General features: G+C 43.1%; 1 protein-coding gene across 16 annotated transcripts in view; it reads left to right on the top strand.

Moving 5' to 3' along the window:
• Window positions 1-11,057, top strand: part of ppfibp1b (PPFIA binding protein 1b) — a 55,820-nt gene extending 44,763 nt beyond the window's left edge. For 10 of the 16 annotated variants that reach the window (XM_088645872.1, XM_088645873.1, XM_088645876.1 and 7 more), the window contains 15 exons: window positions 33-71; window positions 219-248; window positions 1,064-1,232; window positions 2,065-2,097; window positions 3,326-3,467; window positions 3,831-3,959; window positions 4,930-5,080; window positions 5,431-5,542; window positions 5,922-6,010; window positions 6,440-6,562; window positions 7,088-7,213; window positions 7,490-7,678; window positions 7,871-8,047; window positions 8,403-8,468; window positions 9,324-11,057. In XM_088645872.1, coding sequence (XP_088501998.1) covers window positions 33-71; window positions 219-248; window positions 1,064-1,232; window positions 2,065-2,097; window positions 3,326-3,467; window positions 3,831-3,959; window positions 4,930-5,080; window positions 5,431-5,542; window positions 5,922-6,010; window positions 6,440-6,562; window positions 7,088-7,213; window positions 7,490-7,678; window positions 7,871-8,047; window positions 8,403-8,468; window positions 9,324-9,410 — 1,662 coding nt within the window. In that variant the 3' untranslated portion in view covers window positions 9,411-11,057. The remainder of the gene's footprint in view (window positions 1-32; window positions 72-218; window positions 249-1,063; window positions 1,233-2,064; window positions 2,098-3,325; window positions 3,468-3,830; window positions 3,960-4,929; window positions 5,081-5,430; window positions 5,543-5,921; window positions 6,011-6,439; window positions 6,563-7,087; window positions 7,214-7,489; window positions 7,679-7,870; window positions 8,048-8,402; window positions 8,469-9,323) is intronic. The other 6 variants (XM_088645875.1, XM_088645887.1, XM_088645885.1 and 3 more) reach the window with 2 other exon arrangements.
• The last annotated feature ends 1,406 nt before the right edge of the window (window positions 11,058-12,463 follow it).

Genomic DNA, 12,463 nt, shown 5'->3' with positions numbered 1-12,463 from the left:
TGTGAAATGTTGCCTTTTCTTTGTTGGTGTAGAAGAATGTCCTCCCATCAGTCCACCAGACGCCACAAGAGGTAGGTGATCAGCAGTTCACCTGCCGGGGAGAAACCCCGCTGGCTCAGATCTGCGTTCTTTCCTGTTACCTCTCTCTCATGTGCCTCTTCTTTTTCCTGCTGCCTTCCTCTGGGGCTCTGCCTGCCTGCCTGCCCGTCTGTCTGTAGATGGCGGAGAACTTTTTACTTCTCATCAAGGTTGGCGCCTGTGTGGTTTTGTCAGTGCCTGTGAAGGGAGCAGTGGTAGCCGTTACCCGTGTGAAGAGGAAAAACTGTAGCTGGCATGTGACTGCTTCTGCATGAAACCCTTTTAGAGCAGCAAAGGATACAACTTGCATGATTTAAAGACCCCTCTGTCTTCCCCGGGATCGGAATATGGAGTTGCATGTGGGTTTGCAGAGTCCACACGGGGGTATATTATGCAAGGACACATGTGAAAGACCTTAATATAAAGCCTTTAATTTGTTAAAAAGTGAATCTTTGGGCTTACCTCCAGCAGCAAGACTCCCTTTCTCTTTGGTGATGTTTATTGCACAGTTCTAAATAGTGCATTAGTAGCCATAGATGAACTGTAATATTTCAATCTGTCAGAGCCAAATGTAGTAACAGGATTTACTGAACAGGGTGCTAATTGAAATGTTCAGTTATCTGCTTCTAGTTATGTGGCAACACATCTCGGTGTTGTAATGGCCAAATTAAAAACTGCATCTGGACTCATTCTCGGTGCAATCGGGACACCTAGTGGTTATTGTGAGACAGCAATCTTTTCAGAAACAAGTCATTGCCAACTATCTTCTGCTGGTTTTAGCTTTTCGAGCCCAGTTACGAGATGTATTATTGCCTACTGATTAATCAGAGCAGCTGCCCCTCTGCCCTTCATTAGCACTGACCATGGCCGGGCCGGGTTTGAGTCCAAGTGCATGACTCCAGCTCTCGTGCTGGTTGAGCTCTGTGCAGCCAGGCCCCGAGGCGGACATGTGGATTCAGTTGTGCTGCTCTGTCACTCTTTCAAGAATAAGGCCTTCGAGGAGATAAGCAAGTTCGGCAGCCTGCCGCCCAAGTCTCCCCGACAGGCCGGCTCAGTGGACGACAGCTTCGGGACGCGGAAGGCCAGGGCGTCGTTCGGGCGGGGCTTCTTCAAGATCAAGGGAGGCAAGAGGACGGCGAGCGCTCCTAACCTAGGTGGGAACTCTGCGTGCTTTCAGGGTTCCTTTGATTTTGTGCTGGACGTTAAACGGGACTCGGATCTAGTTTGAGGAAGCTTTGCAGGAGCAGTGGCCACGTTTAACAAGGGTGCTAAACTCATTGGTTGCCTTTTCACTGTTGCACTTCGTAAGATAAAATCGTAAGCTTTGGAATATTTCATGTTTTGTTTTTATACTCGGATCATGCAACGGATTGAATTATGTCATTAAGGTCAGGAATGAAAAGCTATCAGGGCCTCCAGGAGCAGGATTGGGAATCTGTAACCTGTTTTAATGACACGAATTCACGTAACACTTTTGTTTTGTGTACATTTCCATGTACATTTGCATGGCTTCGAGCCCTTTAGGAACTACAGGGACCGGAGCCAATGAAAGGAGCATGTCTGAGTGAAATTCCAGTACTCAGTTAAATACTTGATAGAAGAACAGGTGAAAATGGTTTCAGGTGGAAGGAGTTTTGAATCTGAGGTAGTGTTAAAGGAAAAGTGTAAATATGTAAAGTATTATATGTAAGTTTTTAATGCTTCAGTTTTGGCAACGCAACATAAATCTAGGCTATGTAAACACTTATGGCCTCCTTTTGTAACTGTATATATGTGGGGAAACCTGGATGTACTGAAGTGTTCCTGCAAAGGAGACTCATCCATGTGGTGCTATCTATGGGAACCGCTGCTGGGTTTCTTGTGTGCTGTCATCTTGTGCTTCCTCACCGCGAGGTCCTGTGCTCTGTCGTGTAATTTTGTACGCTTCACTTTGTTCTGCATATTGTCCGCTGCTGCTCTGCGTGTACATGTTGTGGACATGTGAAGATCGCAGTCGAAGTGCAAGCGCACCTACATTAGGTACAGTATGGAGTGCATGGTGGTCTGCAGAAATGCGGTGTTCTGGGTAAACTGAACAACTGGATATCCTGTCAGGGTGTGCTGGACGTCTGTTTGCAGTTTCATTGCATCTCGCAACATGGGTGTGACTCGCTAGTAGAGGCTGCTAGTCCCTTATGGAGAACTTGTTGACTATAGAGTGCCTTGCATGAAATTTAATTTTTATAATAATCCTCCTTTTTTTACTCACTAAGCTGGCTTTCAGGTTGGTGCTTCATGTTTGATTTAAAATACCTTCTAGTTTTTTTCTTTGTGCAAAATGTGTTCGTGGGAGAAAGCTACAAAGAGCAATCTGACCTTTGCGTGTTGATGTGTCAGCCTGTTACCACAGGATGACAATTTCTGAAACCAGGTGTAAAACAAAAATCATTTATCAATTTTTAGTCCTGTCCAGTTTTAAGAAGTTGAATTTCTAGCATGTTAAATTGACATACTGTTAAAATACATTTAACAGGATGGGAAGGGGATATGAGTGTTCCTCAAACTTTCAAAATATCTCAGAAATCCAGTTGTTCTTACCCATTACAGAATGTCATCTGCAATTTTCCCACCTAACTGTAGTTATCAGACTTAAGCAGAAACTGCTTTGTGGGTAGTTTTGGTCTGAAGTACAGTAGCTTTCATTCTTAGGTACGTTAGTCAATCGCTCATCATTGCTTCCATATCTTACCCTGGTGATCTGAAACTCTAACAAAGTGTGGAACACCTGTGTGATTAACCATCCTAATACCGCATTCAGAGCTGGGTTTTAAACACAAGATTCCCATGTAAGGATGGTTGAAGAGACTTAATTGAACACAAAGCTGCCAAGCTCACTACAGCAACTGTGAAGTCCAGTTACTGTAGTGCTTTTCATGGTATCTTTTTATACCTGGTCACTCAGGTACTGCAGACATCTGAATAAAAGTCTGATTAGTGTGCTTTGAGCAGTATTTTTTCTGTTTTTAGGACTATAAAAGGTTTGACTTTGACCCAGGTCCTGGCTGCGTTTGCATTGTAGCAGTTGATCACTATCAGAGGGGCAGTGCATAACCTGCCCTTTCTGCACAGATTCATGAATAACTCTGCACAGCTGCTGAGGTTCGCATTAGCCCCTTCCGCTGTCATAAAATCCAGCCCTGAATGCTGCCGTATGGAAAGAGAAACCGGTGTTCGGGTGCTCGGCTGAAGGAGCCTGTCTTGTCTGTAGCGGAGACAGAGAGGGAAGGCACTGAGCACCTGGATCTGGCCGGAGTCCCTCGCAGGTCAGCAGAGACGGACAGCTCCCACACGTCGCCCTCCTCTCCCGAGTCCAGGAAGAAGGCCAGAGGTATCAAGAAGTTATTTGGAAAGTAAGTTTCTCGTCCCCTACAGTGCTGGTCTAGTTCATACAGTACGTCTGTTTCTTTTCCAGTGGGCTTGATTGTGTTCTTGTGTGCTCTGCATCATTAGCATTCAGAATAACTGTAAACTCTTAATGATCACTTGTAACCCTGTTCTAACGCTTCCCAATAGTGGGCAGTAGCTGTTAGTATACGGTACACTGTCTGCCAGGGGTGCACTTGTTAACATAAATTCTGGATAAGTCAGGTCCAGAAACGGTCTAGTATAACCCACAGGCACTGCTTTGCCTTCTGTAGAGGATGCAAGAAGTCACAGTGCAGTTCAGTGGATGTTTAAACATTTTTACGACTTAAACCTTTTTTTTTTTTCAGGCTGAAGAGGAGCCAGTCCACCACATTTAACCCTGATGACATGTCGGAGCCGGAGTTTAAGAGAGGCGGGGTGAGGGCCACGGCGGGGCCCCGGCTGGGCTGGTCTCGGGACCTGCAGAATGCGAGCAGGTGAGTGCGGAGCGTGATGGCGCAGGTTCCTCCAGTGCAAGAGAGAGAGACCGGATGCAATGTCCGCTTGTGCCAGTGAGTTCTTCCATAAGTGTTTTTGCTACGTTTCGACACTGTCACCCACCACGCACCCATTAACTTTGAGTCCTGCGGCGAGCTTAACCACAGAATTCTCAGCAGCTTACTGGTACATCAAGAGCATTCAGTGGGATGGTTATATTAGCCCCACAACTAACACAGCTGCAGCGACCCACGGAGCAATAAAGGGCAATGACTATTGAGGATAGAAGTCGTGCCATACAGTATAGAAGTTGCCTTTTTAAAGGGACTTGTCAAATGAGTGTGGCACACTTTAGAATTAAGCTGAATGAATGAAAGTTTAATACTGACAGTAATAGTCAGCAATTTACAATGTTTTGGAGGGTCCGCAAATGTATTTTTGAACCCAGAATTCAAAAGAAAAACGAAGACCTCAAAGGAAATAACTGGTCCATCTCGGTGTATTTAAATCATTTAAAAGATCTCTGTTTCAAGCAGACTGGCTTAAAATTAGCATTTTCGTGAAACAGTCACGTGCGAGTTATTTTAAAGTCGCAAGACCCAACGGCTGTCTGAATGGCTGTGCTGAGATTGAGTGAGCTCTCAAAGGGAAGCATAGCTAAAGCAGTGGAGTGATCGCGCAGCGACTGGATTCTGAGCACAGTGGGTCTTTGTACTGCGGATCTCGTGCATGTCACTGATCTCGCACCCTTTTCAACGAGGGAGCTTTCTCGCCCACTGCGCGCATCCCTGCTGGCTGGAACCGACCCTGTTTTGAAAGACGTCAAGATGTCACTGGCTGTAGAAAATGGGGCAACTGGCAGGAGACGTTGTGAAGCCTACGCTGCATGAGCTGTGTTGGGGGAAGCGGTCGACATTCTTGCTGGGGAACAGCCAGTCCCTTCAGCTAGAGTCCCGTGTGTGTTTGCAGTGAGCTCGACGCGCCTTTTGCCAAGTGGACGAAGGAGCAGGTGTGTAACTGGCTGCAGGAGCAGGGCCTGGGCTTGCACGTCGGCTCGGCCAAGCAGTGGATCCTGTCGGGGCAGACTCTGCTGCAGGCCTCTCAGCAGGACCTGGAGAGGGTGAGCCATGCGCGCGCGGAGATCTTCTTGTCCGCCGTCTTCGGGCTCGGCTGGAATGTGGCTTGCAGTGAAAAGCTGCAGAATACCTTAACCTTGTTGGCAGACCACCCGAGACCATTTGGACCGACTAGATTTGATTTTTAGAAGTGAATTTGTATGAAGTTCTCAGCCAGCTGTTTCTTGAAAAACCACGTGGCACCAGCTTCAACAGTGTGGATGGGTAGCTTGTGTCATAGCCTTACTTGATCAGGTGGTGTATGGTGGTAACTTTTAGTTTATTTTTTGAGACAAAGTGGGTAACTGGCTTGGATGTACCTCTGTAGCATCCCTGAGACGCTTTCTTTCTCTAGGAGCTGGGAATTAAGCACCCTCTCCACAGGAAGAAGCTGCAGCTGGCCTTGCAGGCTCTGGGCTCCGAGGAAGACGACAACAAAGGAAAGCTCGACTACAACTGGGTCACCAGTGAGTTACAGCATTAAAAAGCACCCCGCTTTGAATCCAGATTGAATTTTCTTTTTCATTATCATAGCATTTTTGAGTTGTACATGTTTGCAGTCAAGACTACAATTTCTGTAGAGACTTTTATGACTGTCTTGTATTCCACATTTTAGGAATGGTCCCCTTTCCCCTTTTATTCAGAAGAATAAAAGTAACCAGGTTGTAGTGGCTAAACAAGTTCTCTTCAGGAAGGGCAGCTTCTGAATTTACTCACGTGCTTCTCTAAAAAAGATCTTGTAAAGGAGCAATTTATCACTGATTTACCCTCCATTTATAATGAGAAGAGGAAATTGTGATGTTTTTTGCCTGCCAGACCAGTGAGTGAGTTCAATCTCTTTCTTAGGATGGCTGGATGACATTGGGCTGCCACAGTACAAGACCCAGTTTGATGAAGGCAGGGTTGATGGAAGAATGCTTCATTATATGACTGTTGTAAGTGCATTTGCACGAGCGCTGTGCAGTTTTTAATTTGAAAAGACTGCTTCTAATATCAAGCTAAGGGAAAAACTAACATCTGTAAACTTGAATTAAGTAGTACAGTACTAACAGTGTTCACTGGTTTATGAACAGTCAGCTCTTTTTAAGTGATTAAATTCTCTTGTACAATAAAAAGGGCTACTTTTATCTGTGTATATGAAGTGCAAATAGTGTTGCCTTGCGTAAAGCCCAGAGATGATTGGCCATTTTTGTTTAAGCTGTTTAAGTTATAGCCATGACTGCATTCTGCTTCCTTTCACAAACATGGGTGTGAATAGCAATGGCTAATTGACTGTTTACTTCAGTAGATGATAAACACTGAGCTCGCTTTCACAGCTGTGCTGCGGATTAATACTGTATATCCCCGTGTCTCTCACTTAACAGGATGATCTGCTGTCACTGAAAGTTGGAAGTGTTCTTCATCATCTCAGTATCAAAAGAGCCATTCAGGTCCTCCGTATTAACAACTACGAACCCAACTGTCTGCGCAGAAGGCCTTCAGATGAGGTAGGATTCCCCAGAAATATGTTCACTACAAATCATCTTTAGATCCTTCTTAAGTCCCTGCTAATGCAATATTGCCACACCTACAAGGTGCACAGGAAAGGTCCTCTCTTTTATGGCCTTAGATCATAAGAGGTAATCAGTGCAAACGTAAATGGGGCTACACTTAGTATGAGAAACAAAATTCCTTTTTAGATTGATTCAGTAATATTGTAATCATTGAATGAACTTTTAGACTTTCATTATGTGTTTTTGACTGCTCCTGTCAACTTCCTTGTTTTGTTTTCTGCATACTAGGGTAGAACATTTTTAGACCAAATATTTGACCCTTAAACTCAAATGGTATGTTATGATGTATTACATTTTCTTGTTTTAGGAAATTAACTTTTCACGTAGAGGTGAATAGTGTTACCCAGGCATTTTTTACGTGGGATTTTCAGTGACAGCTGGCTCTTGGTAGGATGGTATGGGGAATTCTCACACAGGAATGCAGCTTTGACAGCGTATCACACTTGGCGTTTCCTTCAGAACAACGTCACTCCTGCCGAGGTGTCGCAGTGGACGAATCACAGGGTGATGGAGTGGCTGCGCTCCGTGGACCTGGCCGAGTATGCACCCAACCTCAGAGGAAGTGGTGTGCACGGGGGCTTAATGGTGAGCTGTGCGCTACTTGATTATGTGAACATCGTCAAGGTTGCAGACGAGAGGAGGCCGTCCTGCTCACCCGGCTGGATCGGTGGTTAGTCGCCAATTTAGCTCCCTCAGCCCTTTTGATGTCGGCTTCAACAGCGTGGCTAGATAGATAGATACTTTATTGATCCCCTGAGGGAAATTGCAGTGCAACAGCAGCTTAACACACACACAACACAGCCACAGTGTTGCTGCTCGCCTTCCACAGCAAAGCACTGAGCCATGTCTCCGATCTTCAAGGTGCTGGAGCCGCGGTTCAACGTGGAAACGATGGCGCTGCTGCTGAATATCCCCCCAAACAAGACTCTGCTGAGACGGCACTTGGCCACACACTTCAACTTGCTCATAGGCTCCGAGGCGCAGCAGCAGAAGCAGGAGGCGATGGAGTCGCCCGACTACGTCGTTCTCACCGCCACCGCGAAAGTTAAGGTTTGTGGAATGTCGCACTTTTTTTGACACCCTTTCCGTATTTGTAAAGCTCTTAAGTTCTTGTGCTTTAAAAGGAGAGGAGTTTGGTCCCTGGCGCACGGGTGGAACTCCGGCTCCTGGGGGCAGGGCAGCCCAGTTGCCCCCCCCCCGTGCACTACAGCCTAGGTTGTGTGTTTTGCATGTGCACCTCAGCCCAGGAAGCTGGCGTTCGGGAGTTTCGGGAGCCTGCGGAGAAAGAGGCCGGAGGATTCGGAGGAGTACGTGTGCCCCATGGATGTGGCGATGCCCAGAGGAATCAGTTTCCAGAAAGGATACAAACGAGGCATGGACATGAGACTGTATGATGACGACCTTGACCGCCTGGAGCAGGTAACGGTGTTTCACAGGGCGTTTTTCCTACATGTTTTAAACTAGGGGGGGTTAACATTTCTGTTTGTTTCTTTGAGGATGGAGAATTTACATAATTAAGTGACATGTATGTGTAGTATTACTCTAAGTCAAGCAATAGGATGAATATGCTACATAATCTGTTCAGAAATGGAAACAATCAATTCCCATTCTAATTAAAAAACATTCAAATTCAGTTTGGATTTTGATGGTCATATCGTGTTCGCATGTGCAGAGAACAGATGACAGGCACCTGACGTGCAGGAGTATTTGGAAGTCTAAAATCGATTGCTGACTTGACAAAGGAAACTGTTTAAGAGATTGATTTTACCTTTAGATGGAGGACTCTGAAGGAACCGTAAGGCAAATTGGAGCATTTTCTGAGGGCATCAACAACTTGACTGTAAGAAGTGCTTTTAATTCTTTACTTAAACTGATGTGCCAAATGCGTATAAATGTGTATTTAATGCACTTTAAATTGACAGGACCTCCCAAAAGATCTTTGTTCAAATGTTTTATATTTTGGCTTTATTTTAATGTTGTTGTTTTGCTTCACAACAAGGCAGTTGTCTGTAACCCTGTCTTAATACTCCCAAAGCAGGCAGCAACTACTAGATTACTTTGCATTGGCTTTAGGAACTACAATTCCCATAAACCCATGGGGGGGGGACTTCCTGTTGGGGTCTACGTCATGAGTCGCTAAGCCTTTATTTACAAGTTTATTTTTAAAGTAGAAAATAGAAAAGGCCATGGGAGGGGTTCCACAGTTATTCCCAAGACAGGGGTACCACAGTTGGGGATCTAACTACCTGCCTCCTCCATCTTATTCTCTTTTAAAACCTTTACACGTTCTATAACACATTTAAACATGACATAACATGACACTTAACTCACAACAAACAGCTTTAGCCTAACGACTTAACATGTTGATCTAACAGAGTTCAGTATTCGTCTCTGACTCCTGACAGCCACCTATAAAAAAGTGTACAGTTTCTCTTTAAAGCAAATACTTAAGTCTTAAACAACAAAACAATACCATCGCAAAATAGAAAATTATATTTAAAACCCCCCATTACCCCAGGTGTACTGGTCTTACATAAAAAACTAGAACAAACCTGACTCCTCCTTACGTGAGCAAAACATTTTATTTTCACTTTGTGGTGTTACCCAATGTGTTATTTCCCCAGCTCATATAAGTGGTTTAAGGAAGACTCCACACTGTATCTTTAACAGTTATTCTGTTTTCATCAATCTGTAGAGCATGCTGAAAGAAGATGAATTCTTCAAAGAACTTTCCACCTGCTCTCCAAGTGCCAGCATTACAGATGAAGACTCCAATGTGTGATAACGGTCATCTTCAGACGTGGCTGTGAATTTCACTGTGTGCCAATCATGCATATCAATGTGCTGTTGCAGTATCCCCTTGACATCACTTACACACTCAGTGCCAGGCTTATGTATCTTTTAATGTATTACAGTTGAGAAATTGAATAACAAATATAGGCTGTCACTGCCTTATGTTAAATCTCAAAACCCTAATGCAAGATGTTGCCAGATGTGTTGATAGATACTTCACAAGTGCATCATAAATAGCAAGGAGTGTGAATAGAGATGTTCACAATTCATAACTCCTTTTCAATACAGCTGGCACTTCATATAACTGCATCACCTATGCATTTAAAGTTTGAAAGGACTTGTATGCTCATTGTAAGATTGTGATATTTGATGATTATACTGCATTTTTAGAATGATCCACATTTACTTGCCAGCTGGTTACTGGAGAAGATGGACTTTTATACTGTTGGATTTTTTATAGCTGTCATGTGAAGAGCAACATTACCTTTTTTTGTCTGTTTTTAAAAACTAAAGTTATACTTGTTATCTTTCAGCATGGCACATGGTTAATATTTTAAATGACAAATCATGCATACAAAAATTCTTTTAACTGATTAATGTTGTTTCTGGTTTTATCCAGCCCCTGTTGCACGAACTCCACACCTGTTTTCAGTTCTTGCCCTGCAATTGTAATATGAAGCCATGTATGTGTTCTGTCAGATCTACAGTATGACAAAATGATCAGATTGTGCAACTCCAGCGTTGAACTGTTTAAGTGAAATATCTTCAAGTCCTATCTAAATAACTGACTCAGACAATCTGACCTGTGCCAAATCGAAACACTGCTGATGCCAAATCAGTTGCTAAAGCCCTTAAGCACAGCGCTGCCTGGTTTGGAAATGCCACTCGCTGTTTGCACTCAGCAGTTTGTCTGCAATGTCTTCAAAAAAAACTTTATGTAGATGAACAATCTCATTTTGTGTGTACTCGGAAAAAGTGGTGCAGAATTTCAGGACTGATTTTTAGCTTTTGTCGTCTAATGATGTGAAATCTGACCTATGCACACCTCTGTTTATTTAGCTTTGCCTTTTTAGCAAAATACTGTTAGATCTACAGTAACAATTGGACATATATATTTTCCCTGGATATTTTAGTACTATTTGCATGTTATTTATACTTTTCTTTTAGACATGGCTTTTGTATAGAGATCTGCTGGGAAAGACTGAACCTCTGTCATACTAAGATGTTGCATCTAGATCATTTTTATTTTCCTTCAGGGATGGGAAGGAGGCAAGAGACACTGATGTTCCTTAAATGTGAGGAGGTCCTTACACTGATTCTGCCCTTGAGCTTTAAGTTGTTACAGTAACACAGACCTGCTCAACTCCAGACACTTGTATTCAATGGCAGAGCGATGGGCTTGGTGTGTTCTTATACTGTCAAGCCTGTGTAATGGATTCTGCAGTGCATCTGTAAAACCATGCCTGTATTCAGGTTTTGTCTTTCATTGTTTGTAAAAAACAAAAGCAATAAGTATATTACAAAGCTGAAGATATTAACCACCCCCTGCTAACCATGACATTGGTCAAATCTTTGTGTATTGTTAATACTTTATTCATTTTTAATAAATCAATAAACTCTTTTGGTTTGAAACATGCAGCTGTAGTACACCTGTGCATGATTACATTCTCATTGGAAGGGGAGATACTTTTATCCTTCCATTATTTCTTCATGAATTTAAGATTTTTATATATCACCTTTCATTGTGTGTCTCTTCAAGGCATTTACAATAGTCATGAGAGACAAGTATCCACAAATAGGGTAAATTATGAGCTAGTTCTAACTTTTAAAGTGCCGTTTTGCAAGAGCTGATAAGAGCTGTAAGTTATCCTATAGCCATGAAGACTCAGTGCTTTTCATCCTGCTGCTTCAAGGCTGGGATGATCCTTAGCTGAAAGGATCTGAAAGAAGGTCCAAGTACAAGGAGCATCAACAGCAGGCAGGTGTGAACTGAGTTAAAGGGGAAATGCAGTGCTATTTCTATATTCTGGAAGTTAGAATCAGCATTGAGTACATGTCAAACCACAATCAAAGGGAGATGCACAAAGTAACTTGTAAAACCTCCAAATTACTGTACATCACAAAATAGACCATTTCCAGGTATGTGCAGAGCTATGTTCTGCGAATATGTCTCTAAATTAAATAGAAATACTGCTCTCAATAAGTATGTGTCGGCCTAAAACCCACTTACTTGTTAACTCGGCAGGCAGATCGTGTTGGAACATTTCTGCGGTGAAATGCCTGCTGCACACTGGTCATTACAGTGACTACTGAGCAGGAAGGGCTGCTTCATGTCAGTTTGTGAGAACTCCCACTCTTGCCTGTGGAGAGACCCAAGTGTTTGCAACATGGCGACTTAGTTCTTTCAAAAAGTTCATGTTTTTTGTTTTTAATTTTGAAATGTGTACATTTTTGCTATACCATCAATCCATTTATTTTGTTAGCGAGACTGAGAAAAACTGAGATATTGAGATGTCAGTTCCCCTTTAAGTCGGGAGTCAGTGCTCAAAGCCTTAAAGATGAGCAGAAGCATTTTGAAGTTCTGGGATCAGCAGAAAACCAGTGCAAGGAAGCTAAAACAAATCTAAAATGCAGAAGCATAGTTTTGATTTAAATCTGAACTGCTAAGGTATGAACATACTGCAATTTAGTGTTTGCATCCAGCAAACTGCATCAAGTCTGGAAAAGACAAAAACATGCAGTAATAGATTGCAAGAGATCCAAAAATTACCCCTTCACAGATAAAGACTTTCTCAACGTTATGAACATGAGCTCTAGATGCAAGACATTTGAATATTCAAATTAATATTCTTTTAAAATGGTCACATCCTCCACCTCGGATTCACAAAGAGAATACGGAACCATATCTTTTTTCCTCACAAATGTATTTGAACATACGGATGCGTTGTAGTGGATATAGAGTGCTTCTGAAGGAACAAGATGGGATGCAAATAGAAATGAAGTGTCAAGTTTGAATGCAAGCAGAATCTTAACTGAAATGGT

Source organism: Lepisosteus platostomus, chromosome 9 (genome assembly GCF_059453375.1).
Source record: "Lepisosteus platostomus isolate fLepPlt1 chromosome 9, fLepPlt1.hap1, whole genome shotgun sequence".
Classification (NCBI taxonomy): domain Eukaryota; kingdom Metazoa; phylum Chordata; class Actinopteri; order Semionotiformes; family Lepisosteidae; genus Lepisosteus; species Lepisosteus platostomus.
The sequence above is the reverse complement of the archived record's forward strand: the minus strand, read 5'-3'. Positions and strand labels throughout refer to the sequence as shown.